Source organism: Urocitellus parryii, chromosome 1 (assembly GCF_045843805.1).
Source record: "Urocitellus parryii isolate mUroPar1 chromosome 1, mUroPar1.hap1, whole genome shotgun sequence".
NCBI lineage: Eukaryota > Metazoa > Chordata > Mammalia > Rodentia > Sciuridae > Urocitellus > Urocitellus parryii.
Window position 1 is genome coordinate 35904780 of NC_135531.1, and position 20516 is coordinate 35925295.

Below are 20516 nucleotides of genomic sequence, written 5' to 3' on the forward strand. Positions count from 1 at the left end.
TCCATACAATGAAATATTATTCAACCATAAAAAGAATGAGTATTGATATACACTGAACATGGATGAACCTTGAAAGCATGCTGAATGAAAGAAGTCAGTCACAAAACATCACCTATCACATGATTCCATTGATATGAAATATCCAGAGCAGACAAATCCACAGAGACAGAAAGCAAATGGCTGTGGAGAGTGGGGGTGATGGGAATTGGAGCAGTGGGCATGGGTTTCCTTTTGAGGTGATGCTTGCACAACACTGTGGATGTAATTAGTACTGCTGAGCCATGCATTTTAGAAAGGCCAATTTGTTCATAAAGTCTTCAAACTCTTTTCATCAATGGACTCTGGAATCTAGGCTGGCCAGAAAGCATGATATGCCTAATGCACAAATTCTCAAAAGGTCTTTCAGTTTCTTCTCTTACCATAGTGGAGTCTACAGACCACCACCATGTGAACAAAGACCAGGAGAAGAGAGTAGACCGGCAGTCCCAGCTGACCCAGTTGTTCCAGCTGCGAAATGTGGGACCACCTGACTGCAGCTGTCCCAGAGCACCTAGGTGACAGACACAGAGTTCAAGGACCAACTCATTGTTGTGTTAAGCCACTTGATTTTTGGTGGCTTGATGCACAGAAACAGGTAACCACCACAAACAGTATGCTGTGTGCATTTTCACCAGAGTTGACTTAACCAGTCTCCTGAAAAGCACGGGGGTATATCCAGGTCTTTCACTACTCTCAACGACTCTGCTCCGGACAATTTTATGTAAACAACTTTGTGAGCCTATCTGATTTCCCCCCCTAATATTCTCAGCTGCAGCACATTTGCATTTAATGGAAGCTTTAGGAAAAAAAAATTCCAATCACATTCTTAACTAATTAGAAAGACAAAATCAATGGTGATATTAAGTAATTTGAGGTGGGGAAAACCAGACCTTTCCAGGATGTTAAGAAGAGTTTGCCTAAAAATTTTTTTTTGATGTCTCTGGTAATCATAACCCTGAAGTTTCTCACAGGGAAGGCCAGCTTTGTTTTGTTTTATTGTACTGACCTTCAAGGCTAGGGATATGTGTGTGTCTATGTGTAAGCATATGTGCCTGTGTGTGTATATATATATATAAAATTACAGGGGTTCATGAGTTTTGTAACATTAAATCAGATCATATATAAAAATTCTATGGTTGTTATATGTTTTCTATAATTATAAATTATATAATTTTATTTAAAATATATCATAAAAGTCATGGGTCTCTGATTTCTCATGTGACCCATTGACTCTGTCATAGACTGTGCTACAAAAACTTTTATTCTAAGCCCCTGTTTTCTAGATTATTCCTGGAATGTGTCTATAAGTCACTAGAATTGATGTCACATGTTTGAAGCAAGGGAGATTTGAAAATTCTTCATTGGGTTAGAGGGATTCGCAATGTGGAGATTCTCCCAGCATATAGATGAGAGCTTCAGAGGGTTTAGGGCAGTAGGGTGTGGCTGGAGGAGGTGGGGCATTGAGGTGCAGAAGGGTGTGGCTGGAGGAGGTGGGGCATTGGGGTGTGGCTTTGGTGTATATATGAAAACAATTATGAATTATGAATTATATGAAAACAGTTATGTCTGAATGACATGTAGCCTCTTATCAGTTATCCTATGAACAAATATAGGGAAGTTTGTGAAAGTCCTGGGAAGAAGGAAGAAGGTTTGGCTTGGGAGTGTAAAGTGTGAATAGCATCTCACTGGGGAAAATTACAAAGGTGGGGGGAAATGTGGGCCTTCTTAAAGGTTAGCTGTGGGTTTGAGGATTATTTATGAAGAGATGGCAGCTGGGGTATTGAGGATTAGTAGGGGGAGAGAAGGCATGTTTGGGATTTATCCTATTTTGGAGGAGGGAGGAGAAAAAGAGCCTGCAAAAGAGACAGGAGCTGGGAGGGAGTGGTACAGTGTGTGCCTAACATGCACGAGGCCCTCGCTGGATTTGAATCTGCGCCACACTGCCAAAGGAAACACACACACACACACACACACACACACACACACACACAGCAAAACAAAAAAATAAGAAAAGGTGTAGTCAAGAAGGAGAGAGAACCAGACAAATGTGGTGTCTTAAAAGCTGAGGCCAGGCATGGTAGCTCACACCTATAATCCCAGTGGCTCAGGAGGCTGAGACAGGAGGATGGTGAGTTCAAACTCAGCCTCAGCAAAAGCAAGGTGCTAAGCAACTCAGCAAGACCCTGTCTCTAAATAAATACAAAATTGGGCTGGGGATGTGGCTCGGTGGTTGAGTGCCCTGAGTTCAATCCCCAGTACAATTAAAAACAAGAACAACAACAACAAAACTAAAGTTAAAGACTAGCTACATAATTAGTGGAGCCCAGTGCCAGCTGAAAAGTAGGGCCATTAAGAATTTTAAGATTGCAACAACGGAGCTCAGGGCTCTGTGTAACTTTAATTATACAGGTTGCACACTTATGAAGCAATTCCTGAAAAGAAGTTAGAAAATTAAAAAAAAAATGTTTGGGGGATGAAATGTAGAAGTCAATATTGAGGAGTGGGTTTGTCTGCTTTGGGTTGGTCTAATGGAATACTTGAGGCTGGGTAATGGACAAGGAAAAGAGAGTTATTTGGCTCACAGTTCTGGTGATTGGAAAGTTCGAACAGTGTGGTGCTGGTTTCTGACAAGAGCTTCTTGGCTGCCTCATAACATGGCAGAAAAAGCAATAAGGGAAGCAGACCTGTGCAAAAGAGACCTTGCGTGTGGGTGGTCTCACTTTACACCAACCCGCTCTCAAGGCCGCACTTGCAGAGATAAGTGTCAATCCCTTCTAAGAGTGCTTTCCAGCCCACTTCATTGCTTTCCATGAGGCCCTTCCTCTTAAGGGTTCTGTTTTAGAGAGCTTTTTCACTGCTGTGACTAAAAGGACCCAACCAGAACAACTGTAGAGGAGGAAAGACTTCTTCAGGGGCTCCCAGTTCCAGAGGTCTCAATCCATAGACAGCAGGTTCCTTTCCTCAGGGCTCAAGGTGAGGCAGAACATCATGGCAGAAGTGTGGCAGAGGGAACCAGCTCACATGCTGATCGGAAAGCAGAGAAAGGTCTCCGCTTGCCAGATACAGATGTATACCCCATATCCACGTCGCCAGTGAACCACTTCCTCCAGTAACACCCCACCTGCCTCCCGTGACCACTCAGTTTATCCCATCAGGGAATAATTCACTGATTGAGTTAAGATTGTAAACCGATAATTTCTTCTCCAAAGCTTCTTGCATTGGCTCACACGTGAGCTTTTGGAGGACAGTTTATATCTAAACCATAACAAGGACCAAGTATGGACATGGATTGATTTATAAAAACAACACTCATGTTTGTGTGGGATATCATTTTAGAAAACATTCCTATAGTTTGAAGTGACAGGGGTCTAGTTAGAATTCACTGTCCATCAATGCTGTCTAATGAGGTCTATTACACGCTGGCCCTAGCTCTTCTTGTCTAGAAAAATGAGTGCCATCAAAAGGAGGTTTTTGAGTATCTTATCTCCATTTTCTTTCTTTCTTTCTTCTGCACTTGACTAATTCTATTGCAATGTGTGACATTTAAGGTATCCCCCATCAAAATTGTATTTTTTCTATAGAAATGATTCACAGTGGTTTTCAGTTTCACAGAAAAAAAATATTCCCTTGAGGATTTTTTGAATGGCAAATTATGCTAAGTAAAGGAAACACTTTGAAGAATTCCCTTAATTTGTGTTTGTTCAAAAAGACAAACACCTTTAAATTTTTCAACATCCAACACTGTAAATAAGCAGAAAGGATGAACTACTGTTTAGTCAAGCACAAAAGGAGTTTAGAAATGTGTCAGTTATTAACTTCTAATTTGTGTGAAAGAACCCTGCAGAACTTTCCCTTTCTGTAACTAGTAATTAAACCATTACTCTGGAGCAATTAAGTGTTGAGTATTTAATAAAAATAAAGATAATGGAACTGACTCTACACCTGCACACATATCAAGATTAGGATCAACAGAAGGAGCATCAACAACAACAAAACAACTCAATTTGAAAGCCCAAAGGAATTAAGACAACACATCTCAATGGAAAACAAATAAGCACGTGGTGGAGAACAAAGAAAGGTTATATTACTTAACTCACAAATAGACTTACATCACTCTCTCTTATGGTGGGGAAATAGTCCAATACAGTCTAAATAACCGCCCTGAGATTAAGTTATAAAAATGTTTGAATTTCCAAACAGAGTAAAATAAAGTGTTGTCAGTCTTGAAATAATTGATGCCACTAAAACAAGAGAACTTGAGCTTTTTGAGGTGTTTTCTTTTGAAAACATTACACACCATTAACTTGATATCTTTGAAAATAAGTAGGATAGTTGAGAAGAAACAACTCATTCTGACAGGTTCTGGTACCTTGTCACGTCTCAGAGCATGGGGCATAGCCCTCTGAGCCTAAACAGCTTTGTCCAAACAGGAGAACTGCTCCCTGCACAGAAACACCTCCTAAAAGATGGTACCAAGCATGGGTATTCTTAGCTACCTATTGACTTAAAATGTCTTCTCTGTTCATCTTGCCAATAAACCTTGTAAATTGAACACATTTTTTTTTTTCAAACAACTGCTCCTGCCCCAAATACCTGGGGATTAGATACCCTATTTAGAATGCTTAAAACAACATGCACTTTGCTGTTTGTTCTGTAAATAGAGTCAGTGCTGCAATTTATCCTAACACCTTTTTGAGAATGTGCATGCATACAGAAAATCTGATGAATTTTGACAACTTAAAGCAGTGATTCTCAAACTCTGGGCTTCCTGGATACTTACTAAAATACAGACTTTTAGGCTCCCAATCTGCTTAAGAGATTGAGTCGGTTTTTTTTTTTGTTTTGTTTTTTTAAGTTTGTTTTAACAACTTCTCCTAGGGGATTTTGACAAGACAGTCTAGGGATCATAATTGTAAAACTGATGTAAACTTTTTAAGGAAATGAAATGATTCCATGAAATTGAACTTCAGGGGCTGGGGATGTGGCTCAAGCGGTAGCACGCTCGCCCGGGGTTTGATCATCAGCATCACATACAAACAAAGATGTTGTGTCCGCCGAAAACTAAAAAATAAATATTAAAAAATTCTCTCTCTCTCTCAAAAAAAAAAAGAAATTGAATTTCATATATTGGATATGGCTCACAATTCTTTGTATGAGTCAAATTAGATGCAATTATTATCCATATTTTCTACTTGACAAGAAAGTGATTTTGAAAAAAATCAACAAACTTTTTAAAAAGGTGTAGGTTTACAGAAAAAATTGAGTGCCCATATAACTCTTCACCCTCACCCCTATTATTAACATGTTGCATTAGTGTGGTACATTTATTAATTGAAGAGAACTTATTGGATAGGAGAGTGATTTGAAATGATATGGCCAAGCTTGCCCAATATACCAGTGACTGGGCTGATGCTGAGAAGGAAGCCACACCCACCGGAACAAGCTCCTTAGCAATTTCTTTTGCAAGAGATGCTGTGTGCAGATTAATACCATAATGACTGTAATTGTTCTGCTCCAGTATCTGAACACAATTAGGTACAGGACTCATTTGACTAAGCACTTTGGTTGGTGTTTGGTATTGTTATTTACCCTGACTCTATCATAACTTTCCTTCAACCTTGAACACAACCTTTACTATGTAGTGCCCTAAGCGTATGCAGAATAGAACAATGACATAGCCCAATATCACTGTTTAGTTTACACCCTACTTTTCCCAAAAGGTAGTGGGTAGAAGTAATGATATTAATGCTAAATAACCGCTCTGAGATTAAGTTACAAAAATGCTTGAATTTCCAAACAAGGATTTGAAACTTGTTTCATTCATTTATTCATCTCTGATACATCTGACATCTCTCAGAAAGTTTTCCCTGGAAGATACCTTTCTAAGCAGTTTTAAAGGTTGCGCAGCAGTTGGCAGATCCCCTGGAAAGAACTTCTCAAACCATTTGTGGTGAAGAACCAGTCATTTGGTTCTCAATCTGCCAACTGCCAATATGCTGTGCCAGGTGTGACTGTCAGTCCGACAACACCCAACTGGGTCGGTTCAAAGAGTCTATCCATAATGTGGTGGGATGTAGTGGCACTGTTAAATTACTACAAAAGTTTCTAACCCCTGACTTCTAATTTCTCTGGTTGTTAAAAAGCTCTATCATTGCAGTGGACCAAGCAGCATCTTTCCAAGGGCACCTGGAAGCCTGTTAGGAAAGCAGAATGTCAAGGGTTACCCCGCAGAATCCCACTCCGCGTGTTAACAAGATCCCCAGGTGCCTCCTGGGCACGATAAACTTTGAGGAACTGTTCTAGAGGAAACCAGCGCTCGTTTCCAGATGGATCTGAGCATTCACCCATCTCCCTTAAATCTGTCCATGTTTCCTTTGGGCACTGGGCATGTTCCCTTTCAGTTTACAAGGCTACAATTCCCCGCAGTTATTAAAATGACTTTTAACCCGACCGCAGGAGAGAAACTCAATGCGCGAAGACAGCGCCCAGAAATTCTGCTTAGCCTCGGTTTTCTGCTTTGATCTGGCGCAGATCTTGGCGGACCGCGCCGTCCAGCGCGGAGCTCCACTGAGACGGGTGTCGAGCTCGTTCCAGGGTCTGCTAACATCAAAGGCAGTGAGGACCCTGCCCCACTTCCCATGACTATTTAGTCTCCATCCCTACAAGGAAGAGTCACGTCCCCCGTCCGCGCTAAGGTGGACCCCGCGGGAGGACCACCCAGTGCTTTGCGATCCACTAACCTCCCAGCTCCAAGGCGCGCAGAGCGCAGTGGGCGGGGCGGGCGCCCAGTCGGTGGCGGGCTAAGGGCTGGGCCCCGGGGGGGGGGGGCGGGAAGGCATGGGGAGGGGCGGGGCTCAGCTCCCTGCGGGGCGGGGCCGGAGGCGGGGCGCTCTGGTGGGCGGGGCGCGCGCTGTCGCTGAGGCTCCCGCGGGCGAGAGCCGGCTGAGCCGCGGCGCCGGACTGCTCACCGCGGCGGCTCGTGCGGGCAGAGCCACTCGGGCGCGCTTTGTGGCCGGCTGTCCCGCTGCCCGCCCCGAGCGCCCGCAGCAGAGCGCAGAGGGAGGGGGCCCCCTCGCCAGACCCCCGCCGCCCTCCCCCTACCCGGGGGAGGAATGTGCCACCAGCTGTTCTGCGCTCGGGAGCGCTTAGCCCAGAAGTGAGGAACTTGGAGCAAGAAGAGACAAAGGCTGCAGTTGGGACGGATGAGGTAGAGACTTGGGTTTGGGCAAACAAAAGGTGAGAAAGACGAGAAGGGCATCGGGCGATGGCCGCGGGGGCGCCCCGCGGGCTGGAGTCGCTGGGAGCCGCGCCGTGACACGACGGCTTCCCGGACCTGCCTCCGCGCTGACTTCCGCGAGCCGCGCTCGGCCAGCCGGGGAGCGCGCCGGAACAATGGACAACTTCTTCCCCGAGGTGAGTGCGCCCGGCCGCGGTTCGACCCGGCTGTCCGGGGCGAGGGGCCGAGGGCGCGGGGTCTGCCTGGGTGCGGCACGCGGCGCCTTCCCGGATCGGAGAGGAGAAACTTTCCGGGAGCCGCCTGAAGGCTCCCACCCCCCTAACCGGCCGGGAGCCTGCGATGAGTAAGCCCGGGCAGGTTGTGTTTTGTCCCGCGCTCGGTGTGTCCGGGAGGTGGCGAAGGTGCGTGGCCCTGTGTGTGGGTGGCTGGCTCCCCGGGTCTCCCGCGGTACCCGCGCCAGGTGAGTCCCGGAAAGAGCTGCCTGGCTGCAGGAAGCCCCATAAAATGCTCAGCACGGACGTGCCTTTCTCCTAGAAAGGTCTGGTCTGGCATTTCCTTTGCAAAACGTGCGGGCTTCCTGTGTAGGGGTGCTGCAAACTCTTCCCGAGGAGCCGGCTCAGGGCAGTGTGGGAGGGGGCGACAAGGGTTTAATCAGTCACTTGTTTTCTCTGCCTGCCAGACCTCTTTGGAGCACGGGTTCCATGCTCACCAAGAAGTGCTCATGTCGGGTTTGGATAATTCCAGAGCATGGGATCAAAAGATCCTGTATGTGTGCTGTCTGTCCTTATTAATTTTTGAATTTAAAGCAAATTCGTTGAGGGCAAACTGGTTATTTTAAGAGACAAAACCGATGCCCTCTTTAGGCTGGACACCAGTTACTAGAAACTTTTTCCCTTCTGGGATCCAGAGTTGCTGTGGTTTCTTGGCTCCTTTTTCCTTTCTTGGTTGTGTTTATTTAATAAATTCTGTTTAAGTTTGAGGTTTGAAGTGGCTCAAAGTAAACTTATTTGACTTGAGGGAGACTGATGTGAATTTTGTTGAACGCCTGGGGATGTTTTGTGAATCTTAGGACAATCTTGAAATTTCCAGCAAATCAGATTGGTGAGGGTTTGCCTTAGTGTTAACTTATTTTTTCTGCCTTAATTGGATATAATATTTCACGTTTCCCTCTTCTTTAGATGCTCACTTGCTGTTCTCAGACAGCTACTTCTAATAGCCAAGTGAAATATTCTTGCATGCTAACAAATATTCAATTTTTCAAAGTGCTGCCTCATTCATTGTGAAAGGTAGACTGGAGAGGAATTAATCATCCATCAATACATACGTTTATTTAAAGGAAAGGCAAAATACACAATTGTGAGACCTTAGCATATTCTAAAATCCGCGGGCTTTTGTTTTCATGTGAGAAGGCACCAGGACTTTTGCGAGTTGTAATTTGTAAATGACCTCAGGGCTTCTGTTTTAATTGCTTTCATCTGTAAGAAAACTGGGGCTCTGCCTCTAGGGAAAGTCTTTACTTGGTGTGTGTGTTTTGGTGCTCTGGGTCCTTAAGAAAAACTGATGAAACATAGAATTTGTGTACAGTTTCTGGGGTCACCATCCTGAAGCCTGCAGTCCGGGGAGGGGGCGGGAGGGGAACGGTGGGGGGGGGGCGCGGCTGTCTGTGGACTCCCCTTGGGAAGAACTGTGCCCTCTAGTGTAAGTGGGAGGAACTTCAGGATAACATGCTAGATCTCCAAGTACTGATCTCCAATGTTCCCTATTGGACTTTGGATTATGAATTCTTTTTTCCTTGCACTTACCTTGGGTAAGGAGACTTGGATGCTAGTTTTAATTTCAGTGATTAAGATAATACTGAAATTAGCCTTTATCCATCGTCTACTCCATCCTCTTCATTTTCTACATGAAAAATCTTAACCCAAATGTGATTAGTCACTTGTCCAAGGTTGAAGAACATGTTACAGAATGCAGAGCCTTCTTCTTTGCTACTAAGGACTTTCAAGCTTCTGGGAAATTCTCATTTATTTAAAGTTAGATTTTCAATCTATTAATTTCCAATCAGACTTCAAATTTCCACCCCTATAAATAATAACTTAGGGAAGCAGCAGGGCCAGAGATGCCAAACAGGTGGTATGTTAGTTGCAGACACACTCCTAATGTAGACCCTCTTCTCTCTTTCTCTTTTTAATGTCTTCTAACAGAGCATCCTTTTGTTAAATTGTCCAGTGAAGAACATGTTGTAATGCTCTGTTAGAATAGAAACATTAAGTATGGAAGTGATAGATTCCCAAGGACAGCCAACTTGTAGGGCCTCCGTATCACTAAGTAGTATACTATTGTTCTTTGCTAACTTTTACTATGATTTAGAGATAATGACTTGCTGCTTGCCAGACATCAGTATGAAGCTCATGCTAACAACTGAAAAAAAAAATACAGAATTAGATGTTGTGTGTTTTATGTATGAATAGCCAAATAATAAGAAAAAAATAGGAGCTACTTGTGAATTGCAACTGCTCCTCACAGTTAGACCAGGGTTTCTCTAACTGGGTACTGTTGACCTTGTAGGCTGGATAGATGTTTGTTGGACTGTCAGGGAGACTGTCCTGTGCATTGAGTAGCATCCCTGACTTACTCATTACATGCTGGTAATAACCTCACTCTCAAGTTGTCACACCCCAAAACGTCCGCATGATGCAGTGGCCTCTCTGTACCAGTTCCTGTACGCCAGGCAAACGCCGCCTTCTTGTCCGTGCTTGCCTGTGTTAAATGGGATCAGGCATCTTATGGCCGGCCTGGGGCCAGGGAAGCCTGTGAGGCTTGTGCCAGTCAGCTGACACAGCTGACTTCAAAATGTGCTCCAGGATTGGAGAGAGGGAGGGCGCCAAACTCCCCAGTCAGGTTTCAGTTTCTTCTTGGCCTTCATTAGATTTTTATGGCTTCTCTCGAGTTAATTGTGTGTGCACAGGTCGTTGGGAAACTTGTTTCTTCGATTCTAAGTAAGTCGTTAAAAACAAAAGCTGACTTCAGACAGAAACTAAGTTTAGGTATGGCTAACCAAAATCAGTTTTTTTTTTAAAAAAAAAGCAAAGAGAAAAGGCTCAGCCAAAGAAGTGGCAAGACTACTGTGCAAACTGGTTGATGTTTTGGACGCTGTTTCCATATCCCCAGGGCCAAGTACAGTGGGGGCCAGTAATTTCCAAATGAACTTGACTTTTCATGTTTTCTATTTTAGGCATAGGTGTGGCATAATGGCTATTTAAGTGCAAGATATTTTGAGGATTATTAATGAGACATAAATGAACATTTTGATTTTTCTGAATAAATCATGAAAAATGTACACAAGTAGGCACTCAAATACCAATATAGAAAGCAGGTATTAATGCTGTAAGGGATAAATTCTCAGTGGAAAATATCCCAGCTGTACCTCTTTCTCACGGCTTGGTTCAGTCTGGGTGAGAACGAACGCGTCTCCGCAGATGTGAAGTGGAAGCACTGACCTCTTTTCCCACTTAACCTGAGAAGACACCATGGTTTTGGTTGTCACCTGGAGCTTTTTTTTAAGCTACAAAGCAAACCCTTTTCTAGTGTGTGTATATATATGTGTGTGTGTGTGTGTGTGTGTGTATATATATATATATATATATATTTTTTTTTTTCAATCTATTGGCATTTTTCTAATTAGTAAAACACTGAGACATTGCTGTTCGGGGCAGCTGCCCCCCACACCAAATCACCTCTCAGTGTGCCTGAAGACTTCCTGTCTCACCATGTCCTGAAAGGTAGCCCCTTTGGTCACTGTGAAATCATATGAGGACATTTTCTTTGTCTCCCAGAGGCTTTCTAGTGCCCTGCCTTTTCTGCATGGTCCAGAAGAATTTCTATTGTCAAGTACTTTTTTTTTTTTTTTTCTTTTGTCCCTGCTGTGTTGGGGACAGCAAAGCCCTGGGAGCAGCTGCAGGCAGGGCAGTTGTTAGCAGGGAGCAATGAGCTCCTTGGCCAGGCTGGCCAGGAAACTCTGCTCCTCTCAGACGGCCTGGCCTGTTGTTCTTGCTCTTTTACCTGTTCATTAATCAGGCACAAACCGGCATGTGCAGGACCTTCCTTTGCTGTTCAACCAGAGTGGTCCAGAGAGTAGGGTTTGCTTTTCCAGCTCTTCTGGCTGTAAGTGCAGTCACCTTTGAGGACATGAACCTTGATTGTGCTCATCTGTTATTGTGACTGGTGGGATTTGGGTACCTTATTATTACTGGATTTCAAAATTTTTGGATTCAGAGTCACTGGTACAAAACATGTTCATGTCACTGATCTGCTAGGGACATTCAAGAATGAGCCACTGGTTGAGCCTGTATTAGGTTGGCACTGTTTCCTTCTGCGTAAATGTACCTAAGCCCTGTGAACAGCATCCCCTTCCTATAGTTGAAGCCCAGCTCCATCCACCCCTCACCATGTGTGGCCTCCTGGCCAGGTTATCTAGCCTTTAACTGTCTGGTTAGTATGTGGGCATAGTAGTATCTCTCTTGCTTAGTTTTCAGGCAAATTTGTGGTAAGATTTGCAGAGCACTTGGCACATAGTATATGAGCCATAATGAAAGGTTAGTTACAGTAGCTGGGATGTAGCTCAGTGGTAGAGCGCTTGTCTCACATGCTCAGGGCCCTGGATTTCAACCCCAGCACCACATAAAAAATAGAATAAAACAAAATTCAGTGTTGGGGGGGAAAAGGTAATAGTAATTGTACCTAAAAATTAAGAAGGAATGGCCCTTGATGGTGAATGAAGTATCACTACTCACTGGTCCAGGGAAATCGTGGCCTGGGAGATGTTCCTTAGGATCAGTTCCTGGGCTGGTTGGCGCCAATTTGATTTCTCACCTTTTCAACCTGGACTCTCTTGGCAACTTTTATATTTCTAGAATTCTGTCTAAAGAGTATCCTTATAAAATCAAGTTCAAATCCTTAGCCTGGTTTTCAAGGCCTTCTGATCTTGCAACCCTCTCGTTATTCTATTGCCCTACGTGCATTCTGCTCCAAAGGATCTGTAACCCTTCCTACTGCAAACCTCTGTGCGCACACGCCCTCCTCTCTGCTGATCAGGTATCCTGCCTGTCTAGCTCCCTTTTGGAAACTGTCCCCAGCAGGTCTAGTTCACAGGAGTCCTATTCTCCTGCTCTCAAGCCTACTTCTTCTCTTTCTGTCTTGGGCTTAGGAGGAACTTGAGAGTTGTTTGCTAGCTCACTTAGAGTTAGCTGAAGGAACATAAAGACACTTTAAGACATGTAAAGTATAAAGACACTTACGTGTCTTTGTACTCCCCTTTTCAAATGTGTAAACTGAGCCGGGAGAGTTAAAGTATCTCACTTATAAATAAGCTTTATTAACTCGTGTTCATGAAAAGGTCCTCAAGGGTGGGATCTGACCCCTTGAATAGCAGGTATTTTCCCCCAGAGTGCAGATTTTATGATGGGAGGGGAGATGTGGCTCACCTTTTCCCTTGATTATGAAGCACTTTACAGTTCTTTGAAGATAATAATAAATACAGCTTGTGTTTGTTCAGTCCTTACTATGTGCCAGGCATGCTGCCAAGCAGTTGACATTCAGTAAGTCATTAAATACACTTAACAACCATATGAGTCAGGCTCTATAATTATATCCGCTCCATAGATGAAGAAAGTGAGGCCCAGAAAGGTTAAGTAACTGGCCCAATGTCACACAGCTAGAAAATAAACTGGTTATTATTTGAACCTGGGTACGCAGTCTAGAGAGTCGTGGGAGGGCCCTTTGTAGCTGGGCTTTTCAGTCCTATTAATTTCCTTTGCCTTCAGCTTGTGTCATCTTTTCTAGGTTTGTTGTTGGAGTTCTGTATACAGTAAGCAGTTCATAAGTGATTTTTTTTTTTTTTTGAGTTGAAAACTGCATGGAAATCTGGGAAAATAAGTGGTTGGTCCTCACTCCAGAAACTTTGAAAACCCCACAGGAAAAGGATCAGATTTTGAACATGCCACCCATATTTATTTGACTTCCTTTTTACTTTGGAAAGACAAATGTCTGTTTTCTTGTCAAATACAGTTTCTAGAGCTGTCAGCCCCAGCCTCCTCAGGGTGGGAGGAGGATTTACATAATGTGGCCCTTAGAAAACTAGATTAAAAACTGACAAGTATTTAATTTATTGAAAGAAAAGGTAAGTCTCATTGGTTTGCCCATTTCTACCTCAATTATTGGAGTATTCTTTGAGGTTTTCTGATGTTGTCTCCTCTTTTGATGAAAGATTCTGGCTACTTTTCCAGCCTTTCTCTGCATCAGTTATTCCTGCTTTAGCTTATTCATTGCTGCACTGACGGCAGGTCAGGTCGGATCACTTCTCAAAGAGCATTCCTTGAATAAGACATTTTGCGGCCTTGCTGAGAGCTATTTGGAAAATGTGTCCTCCAGGCCTCAAGGAAGGAACGTGAGTCCCCAGTTTAAATCTGGCCTCTCACTTCACATGACGTCATACCAGCTGACTCTGCCAGTTACAAGGAAAGGTGTTGGAGTTCTTGTGGCAAAGCCTCCACTGGCCTGTAGAGACACAGCGCCAGAGGGTGATAGGGGAGCTGGACAAGTCATTGCTCTACCTTCAGTATCTGCTCTTACGGATTATAGTTGCCTCTGTATAAATGCATTTTAAGTTGTAGTAACTAAAAACATGAGATATTTATAATAGGAAAGAAGAGGTAGGCAAGATTGACTCTTAGCACTTTGGGATGGCAACACTTTACCTTTATTACTGTTGGTGATTCTCAGCCCAAGATGAAACAGGATTTGGGGGTGTTAGAATAGAATGGACCTGTTTTTCTTTTCTTTTTTTTTAATATATTTTTTTAGTTGTTAATAGACCTTTAATTAATTAATTAATTAATTTATATGTGGTGCTGAGAATCAGACCTAGTACCTCACACATGTTAGGCAAGAGCTCTATCACTAAGCTACAACCCCACCCATGGGTCTCTTTAATTGGGTCCCCAAAGAATTCCATAATTCTTTAAGTTTTTTTGGGGGGGTGTCAGTGAATAATATGTGGGTCATATCCACTGACCGTGGCATACATTGTGTGGAGGTACGGACTTAATTCTGAGGAGTGTGCTGAAGAAAAAAAATAAAAGCTTGGATAAACACAGATTTACTCTAAAGACTTTACTGCATGTTTGCATGTCACCTGTAAATTCATTTCTTCTTTCCTTAATCCTGCATTGAACATGTACTAAGTTTAGAAACTATGCTAGGTTTAGAGAATGCCATCATCTGCAGATGAAAAGAAGCTCCCTGTGTTCAGCGGTATGTGCTTTGTCTTGGCCCCCCCCATGCCTCTGTGTATATAAGCCTGTATTGTTTTTTTTAAACATAAGAGTTGATTGAGAAGAGCTTTAAATGTTAGAAAACTTGCATGTGCACAGGCAGCTCTTTGATTAGCAGGGCCATTTGCAGGGCCAGGGCCAAGAGAATAAATGTAGGCCCCATATCACATATCTGAATATTTAAAATTATGAGCCAGGCTCACAAACTGGCAAGTAAAATGTCTTCTATGCTACATTGACAAACATACCTTTATAAGACAGAATTGAAAAATATATTTAAAGCTAAAGTTATTGCTGAAAATCAGCAGAGTATCCAAGGAATTTAATGACAGTTACCCATGTCTGGATGATCTCTTGATGGGTAGTGACGTTTGCAGGAGTAATAAAGACATGGACGCCATAGTTTCCATAAATCTATTTTTCTTGCCTGTATTTTAGCAAAATCACTAATTGTATGGTTATAGGGAAGATTTTTTCCATCATCTATATTGTATGGACAGTAATGCCATCATAGAAAACCATAAGCAAGTGGTTTGAATCCTTAGATTTTGAATTCTTAGATTGTTCTTTTATTAATTTTAGTGTAGAGGAGGCTTGCTTTGCTGAGGCAGGATAGTAGATACTGATGTTGTTAATAAACTTCATAGAGCAATGTTTACATTAAAAAAATTATGAAATTGCAGATGATAGTTTATTGATTGTATGAAGTATTACAAAACATTTGAACTTCATGAGTCTCTGTCATTTTCACCATTCCTTTTTTTCTGGACACAATGCCTTTACTTTATTTATTTTTTTGTGGTGCTGAAGATCCAACCCAGTGCCTCACATGTGCTCTATCACTGAGCCACAATCTCAGCTCTCAAGTTTTTTGTTTTTTTTAACCTCTCTTTTGCTTTGCTGGGGACTGAAACTAGGCTTTGCGCTTGCTAGGCAAGCCCTCTGCCACTGAGCTGTGTTTTCTTCATTTATTCTTCACTGTTCTCAGTGCTGCAAAGAAAATGAAGGCCGGAGTCAATCATTTAAAAACCTTTGGCTGGGATTGTGACTCAGTGGTAAAGCGCTTGCCTAGCATATATGAGGTACTGGGTTCGAGTCTCAGCACCACATATAAATAAATGAATACAATTAAAAAAAAAAATCTTTGAGGATACATTTGTGCTCATTGCCCAGAAAAGAGTCTATGTGAAATTATTTGGAAATTGTGTCTGGGAGTCTTTTCCTTCTTCTAATTTTTTAATATTTAGGGTTTTTTTTTTTTTAGTTGTAGCTGAACACAATACCTTAATTTTTATTTATTTATTTTTATGTAGTGCTGAGGATTGAACCCAGCACATGCTAGGTGAGCGCTCTACTGCTGAGCCCCAGCCTCAGCCCCGTCTTTTCCTTCTTATCCACCCAAACGGTTTTCTTATTTAGATTTTTTAATATTTTCTTGAAATACCATGTTTGTTGCATATTTTACATTTTATTCCTTTTTGATTAAGTACAAATTTTGTCTCAGATTATGCAAAGCATGATTTTAAAATGAAACGGTCAAATTAGTTCTGTTTGGAGTTTGGGGAAGCTTTGATGATACTATTCATAGTGATAGTACAGACCAAATAATTGCTGCTAGTTCAGATTCAAAATCAGTACTACTTTCCACCATAACCATGATTTGCAGTTTGACACATTTCTGCCTCCCACCCCCTTTTTTTTTGTCTTGGTGAAGTATTGGCACTCAAAAGTCTACAGCCCCTGGCAGGGTTCTGGGGCTCTGAGCTTAATGGTAGCACTGCTCATTCTTTTGGGGGATATGTTGACAATTATATGATCATTTTAGGTTGTCTCTAGATGTTTCCTTTTATAATAGCTCCTGAACATTGTTGTACCTAGATCATTGCACACTTGTTTGATTATTTCTTGAAGGTAAAATTTTTCAGGAGTGGAGTTGTTTGATCAGAGGGTTTGCACATTTTGACTTGGACTAATTGGTGGCAAAAGCTTAAAGAGAGGAGTCAGTATGGCTTGTAGGAAGCACAGCTGAGATACCCCCACCATGAAGTATTTATGGTCATAGGGATTTTGTATTTTCTTATGAGAATCTTAATGAAATGCACTGTCTATGGAGGAAGTTAGCACAGAGGATCCTAGATTTATGCTTCTACTTTTAGGCTCTTCTGTACTTCTTGGTTAATTATAAGCAAGGCTATTGATTGACATAACCCCTCACTTCATCCCAGCCTGGTTACTGATGTTTATTTAAGGCCAAAACACCACCAAGGGACCTAGATGGGGCTGGTGGTGTAGCTCAGTGATAGAGCATTTACATAGCACGGTGAAGCCCTGGGTTCAGTGCCCAATCCTGCAAAAACTAAACAACAACAAAGAAATAGACTTGGATGTGCATCACCCAGGAGCCATTGGACATTTTGTGGGGAGTTGTTCTGTGTGGAATTTGCATTTTTGTCTTGTAGTGTCCTTGGAATTAACCCTGGGCAACAATAATTAATAGGTGGTTGCTCTTCTGACTGTGGAGATTAAAGTAACATGGAGCCTGTCATGTGTGTGTGGAGGGGAGGTAATGGGTGTGTTTAAGCTCATTATTTATTAACCTAGGAAATCTTTCCATAGACTTCAAAATGAAAGTGTTGAATGCCAAGTGAGGACACACTCCGCCTTTAACAATGTATGCCATTGTCATTTAGGACAGGTTTGCTTCTGTTTATTTCCGCCCACTTTTCCTTCTAATGATGTGACCCCAGGGGATTTATCAATGTGAAGGTTGAAAAAACTAGTACTCTCATTGAGACTGGCCATCTTACTGCTGCAGAAAAGAGCACGTGCTCAAAACCTACCTGTGGAGATGGCTAAGTGTTTTCAGAAACAAAACTCCTGGATTGGATGCGTTGACTTCTTCTGCCACTGCTAGGTTTTTTTTTTTTTTGTTGTTGTTGTTTTGTTTTTTAACATCTGCTTATCTAATTTACTGCTGTTGACCAGGGGGGACCACCCTCAGGTCATTTTCAACCTCAAATTTTCAGATGTGGGCAAGTGTGCCCACTTTTAAGGTCTTCTCAACCCTGGCATCTTTGATGTTTTCAACCAAATCTTTGTTGTGGGGAACCTGTCCTGTGCATTGTAGGATTTTGAGCATCATCCCTTTCCTTTAAACCCTAGGTGCCAGTAGCACTGCCTATCTCCAGAATGTGACAGTCAGGTGTCTCCAGGTTTCTTCCTGATGTGTATGGGGGGAATTGCCCCCAGTTGAGCACTGCTGTGCTCTGTCCGCACTCTTCTGGCTTTAGATTAAACTTAGGTCTCAATAGCATTTTTTGCCTTCCTCATCGCTACTATTTCCTGATTGTTTTCATCTCTCTGAGTGATGAGTACCACACATTTATCAGTGCTGAAATTCTATTCTATCTGTTGAGTCCTGTGTTGATTTAGTCAGCCTGGGTAGGAGGTTCCTGTGCAGCTGTGCTGTCCGCCCTAAGGCTTCCACTGCTTCCATCTGGGTTCCTTCACCCACAAGTGCTCTCTTAGATCCTTTCTCTAGAGCATTAGAGAAATGTTGGTTCTACTGAGTAATTACACTGACAGTTGTTCTCCTTTGGAAAGAAGGGGGTTGTCTTCTCACCTAAAGCCTTAAGAACAGGAATTGAACCCAGGGCATTTAATCACTGACTTACATCCCTGGGCCTTTTTTAAAAAAAATAAAAATTTTTTAAATTTTCAGACAGCGTCTCGCTAAGTTGCTGAGGCTGACTTTGAACTTGTGATCCTCTTGCCTCAATCTCCTGGGTTGACAAGGATTCTTTAAAACAAAACAAAACAATTTTGTAAAAAAATTTATGGTGATTGGGGTCCAATCCAGGGCCTCCTCAGGCACACGAGGCAATTGCTCTACTACAGAGCTACACCCCCAGCCCTGGACAAGACTCTTTGGGACCCTGAAAAAAATACAACAGGCTGTTCCTGTCATTCATCCATCTCAGTAGGACCAAGTGGCAGGGGGATTTCTTTGATGTAAACCAAGACTTCTAAGGACATTGAAAGTCTCTAGGACTCAGACATAATAGTGGTGGTGACAGTGAGTGGATTGTCCTCATGAAAAGGTGTTTGACAAGAAAAAGTTGAAAAGGCCTGGGACAGACTCTACCCAAAGGTTTGTGTCTCCGCAGGGAGGGAGTCCTGCTGCTCTGGTTTCAAAAACAGGTGCTCCCTAGGAACCTGCTCAGAGTATGTAAATAAGGTGCTGGATGACCGGAGACCAGCAGCTGGTCCTTCAGTTCCTTCCATACTCTCTGGTGCTGTGGTCCTCTGCTGGGGAGGAATGCACCAGTTTGGAAGCTAGGGAAGTGCTTATTCCAGTTATTTCATGCTGGACAGGAGCTTTTTATTGCTGCCTACTACTTACAGCCTCTGGCCTTATGCTTTGAAAAATGTTTATGGGGTTTAATGCAAAAACAAACCCAAACAAAACCCTCAAATATCTTAAAAGAGAGGCAAATCCCATGAAAGTGCAGTGTTCTCTTTCACTTTTTTAATACACCCGGTGAGAGCCACCTGATCAGCCAGGGATGGGGCTGTCTCCAACTCTCCCAGTCCTGGAACTCTCTGACCTACCTTTACCATTACTTCCAGTTTCTGAGCCAGCTTGCTGTACTCAGGTCTCCCCCAGTCCCTCCCTGCCCATCTTGCTGTCTTTTCCCATTTGTAATTAAAATCTTAGTTGAGATTGGTTCTGAGACCTGGTGAGACACCCTGTATTCTTCTCTTACCACTGAGATTGTCTGTCAAAGTCAAGTCAAAGAATTTCTCTACATAGTAATTTTCTTTGGAACACTGTTGTTTTATATGAAAAACATTCAGTTGCCCTTGTTTGTTACCCCAAGGGTGTGTATAAAGTGTGTCTAGTATTTCAGCAACAGGTCGGTGAGCCAGTATCTCTCAACTATGAAAGAGATAAAGACTTTTGTTTAAACTAGTGTGTGTGTGTGTGTGTGTGTGTGTGTGTGTGTATAAATCTAATATACAGTTGTCCTCCAGTGTTCATGGGGATTTGTTCTAAGATCCCCTCGGATATCAAAACCCTGTGATGCTCAAGTCCCTGTATAAAATGGTACTGCTAACCTGTGCACATCTTTCAAAACTTTGTCATCTCTGGATTACTTGTAATACTGACTGCAATGTAAATGCTACGTAAATAGTTGTTAAACTATTGTTCAGGGGAACGGTGACAAGAAAAAAAAGTCTGCGTGCCTTTAGTAAAGACTGGGTTTTTGTTGTTGTTTGTTTATTTTCAGTGTTTTTGAACCACAGTTGATGGAATCCATAGCTGCAGAACCTGCAGTTGTAGATGGCCAACTGTGTATGTCCTATACATGTGAATATGTCCTATATATGTGTGCACCTGTAGAGATTACATGAGTATTGTGGCTTCATGGTTCCTGGTGCAGGCAGCTACAGCTATTGGCATGGGAAACAAAGTCTTTGACCAAGGCCATGTTGCCAAAGATTTTTGCCTAAATCTAAAGCTATTTGCTATAAAGAAGTGGAATTTTCAGACATCAGATCTGCCTGAAGGCAAGAAGGAAATTGTTACAGCTGAAAAACCCCATCACCATGAGGAACATCTGAGAATTTCAGTAATTCTCAAGGTCTTAAAAAAAAAATCAATGCAGAATTTATAATCTGCACCTGAACTTCATAACCTTGAAGTTGAACTTGGCACCTATTTTTGAGAAGAATCCCTAAAGAAGGAAAATCTTGGCAACACAATTCCTATGACAGACAAAACAGTACTCTGATGACCCCATGCCCACAAGGCAAGTCTGTGTGAGACAGTAGGGAGGCTGCTTCCAACTCTTATCTTCTTAGAGAGCAGTAAGCAGTTCAAAAACAATGCTGTTTGAAAATTGGGTTCC

At 42.6% G+C, this 20516-nt stretch overlaps 1 protein-coding gene across 1 annotated transcript in view; it reads left to right on the forward strand.

Annotated features, from left to right (window-relative positions):
- The first annotated feature begins 6998 nt into the window (after nucleotides 1–6998).
- Nucleotides 6999–20516, forward strand: part of Myo10 (myosin X) — a 203951-nt gene continuing 190433 nt past the window's right edge. Inside the window, exon 1 of the mRNA XM_026393627.2 lies at nucleotides 6999–7452. Within this exon, the coding sequence (XP_026249412.2) occupies nucleotides 7432–7452 (21 nt within the window). The 5' untranslated portion in view covers nucleotides 6999–7431. The remainder of the gene's footprint in view (nucleotides 7453–20516) is intronic.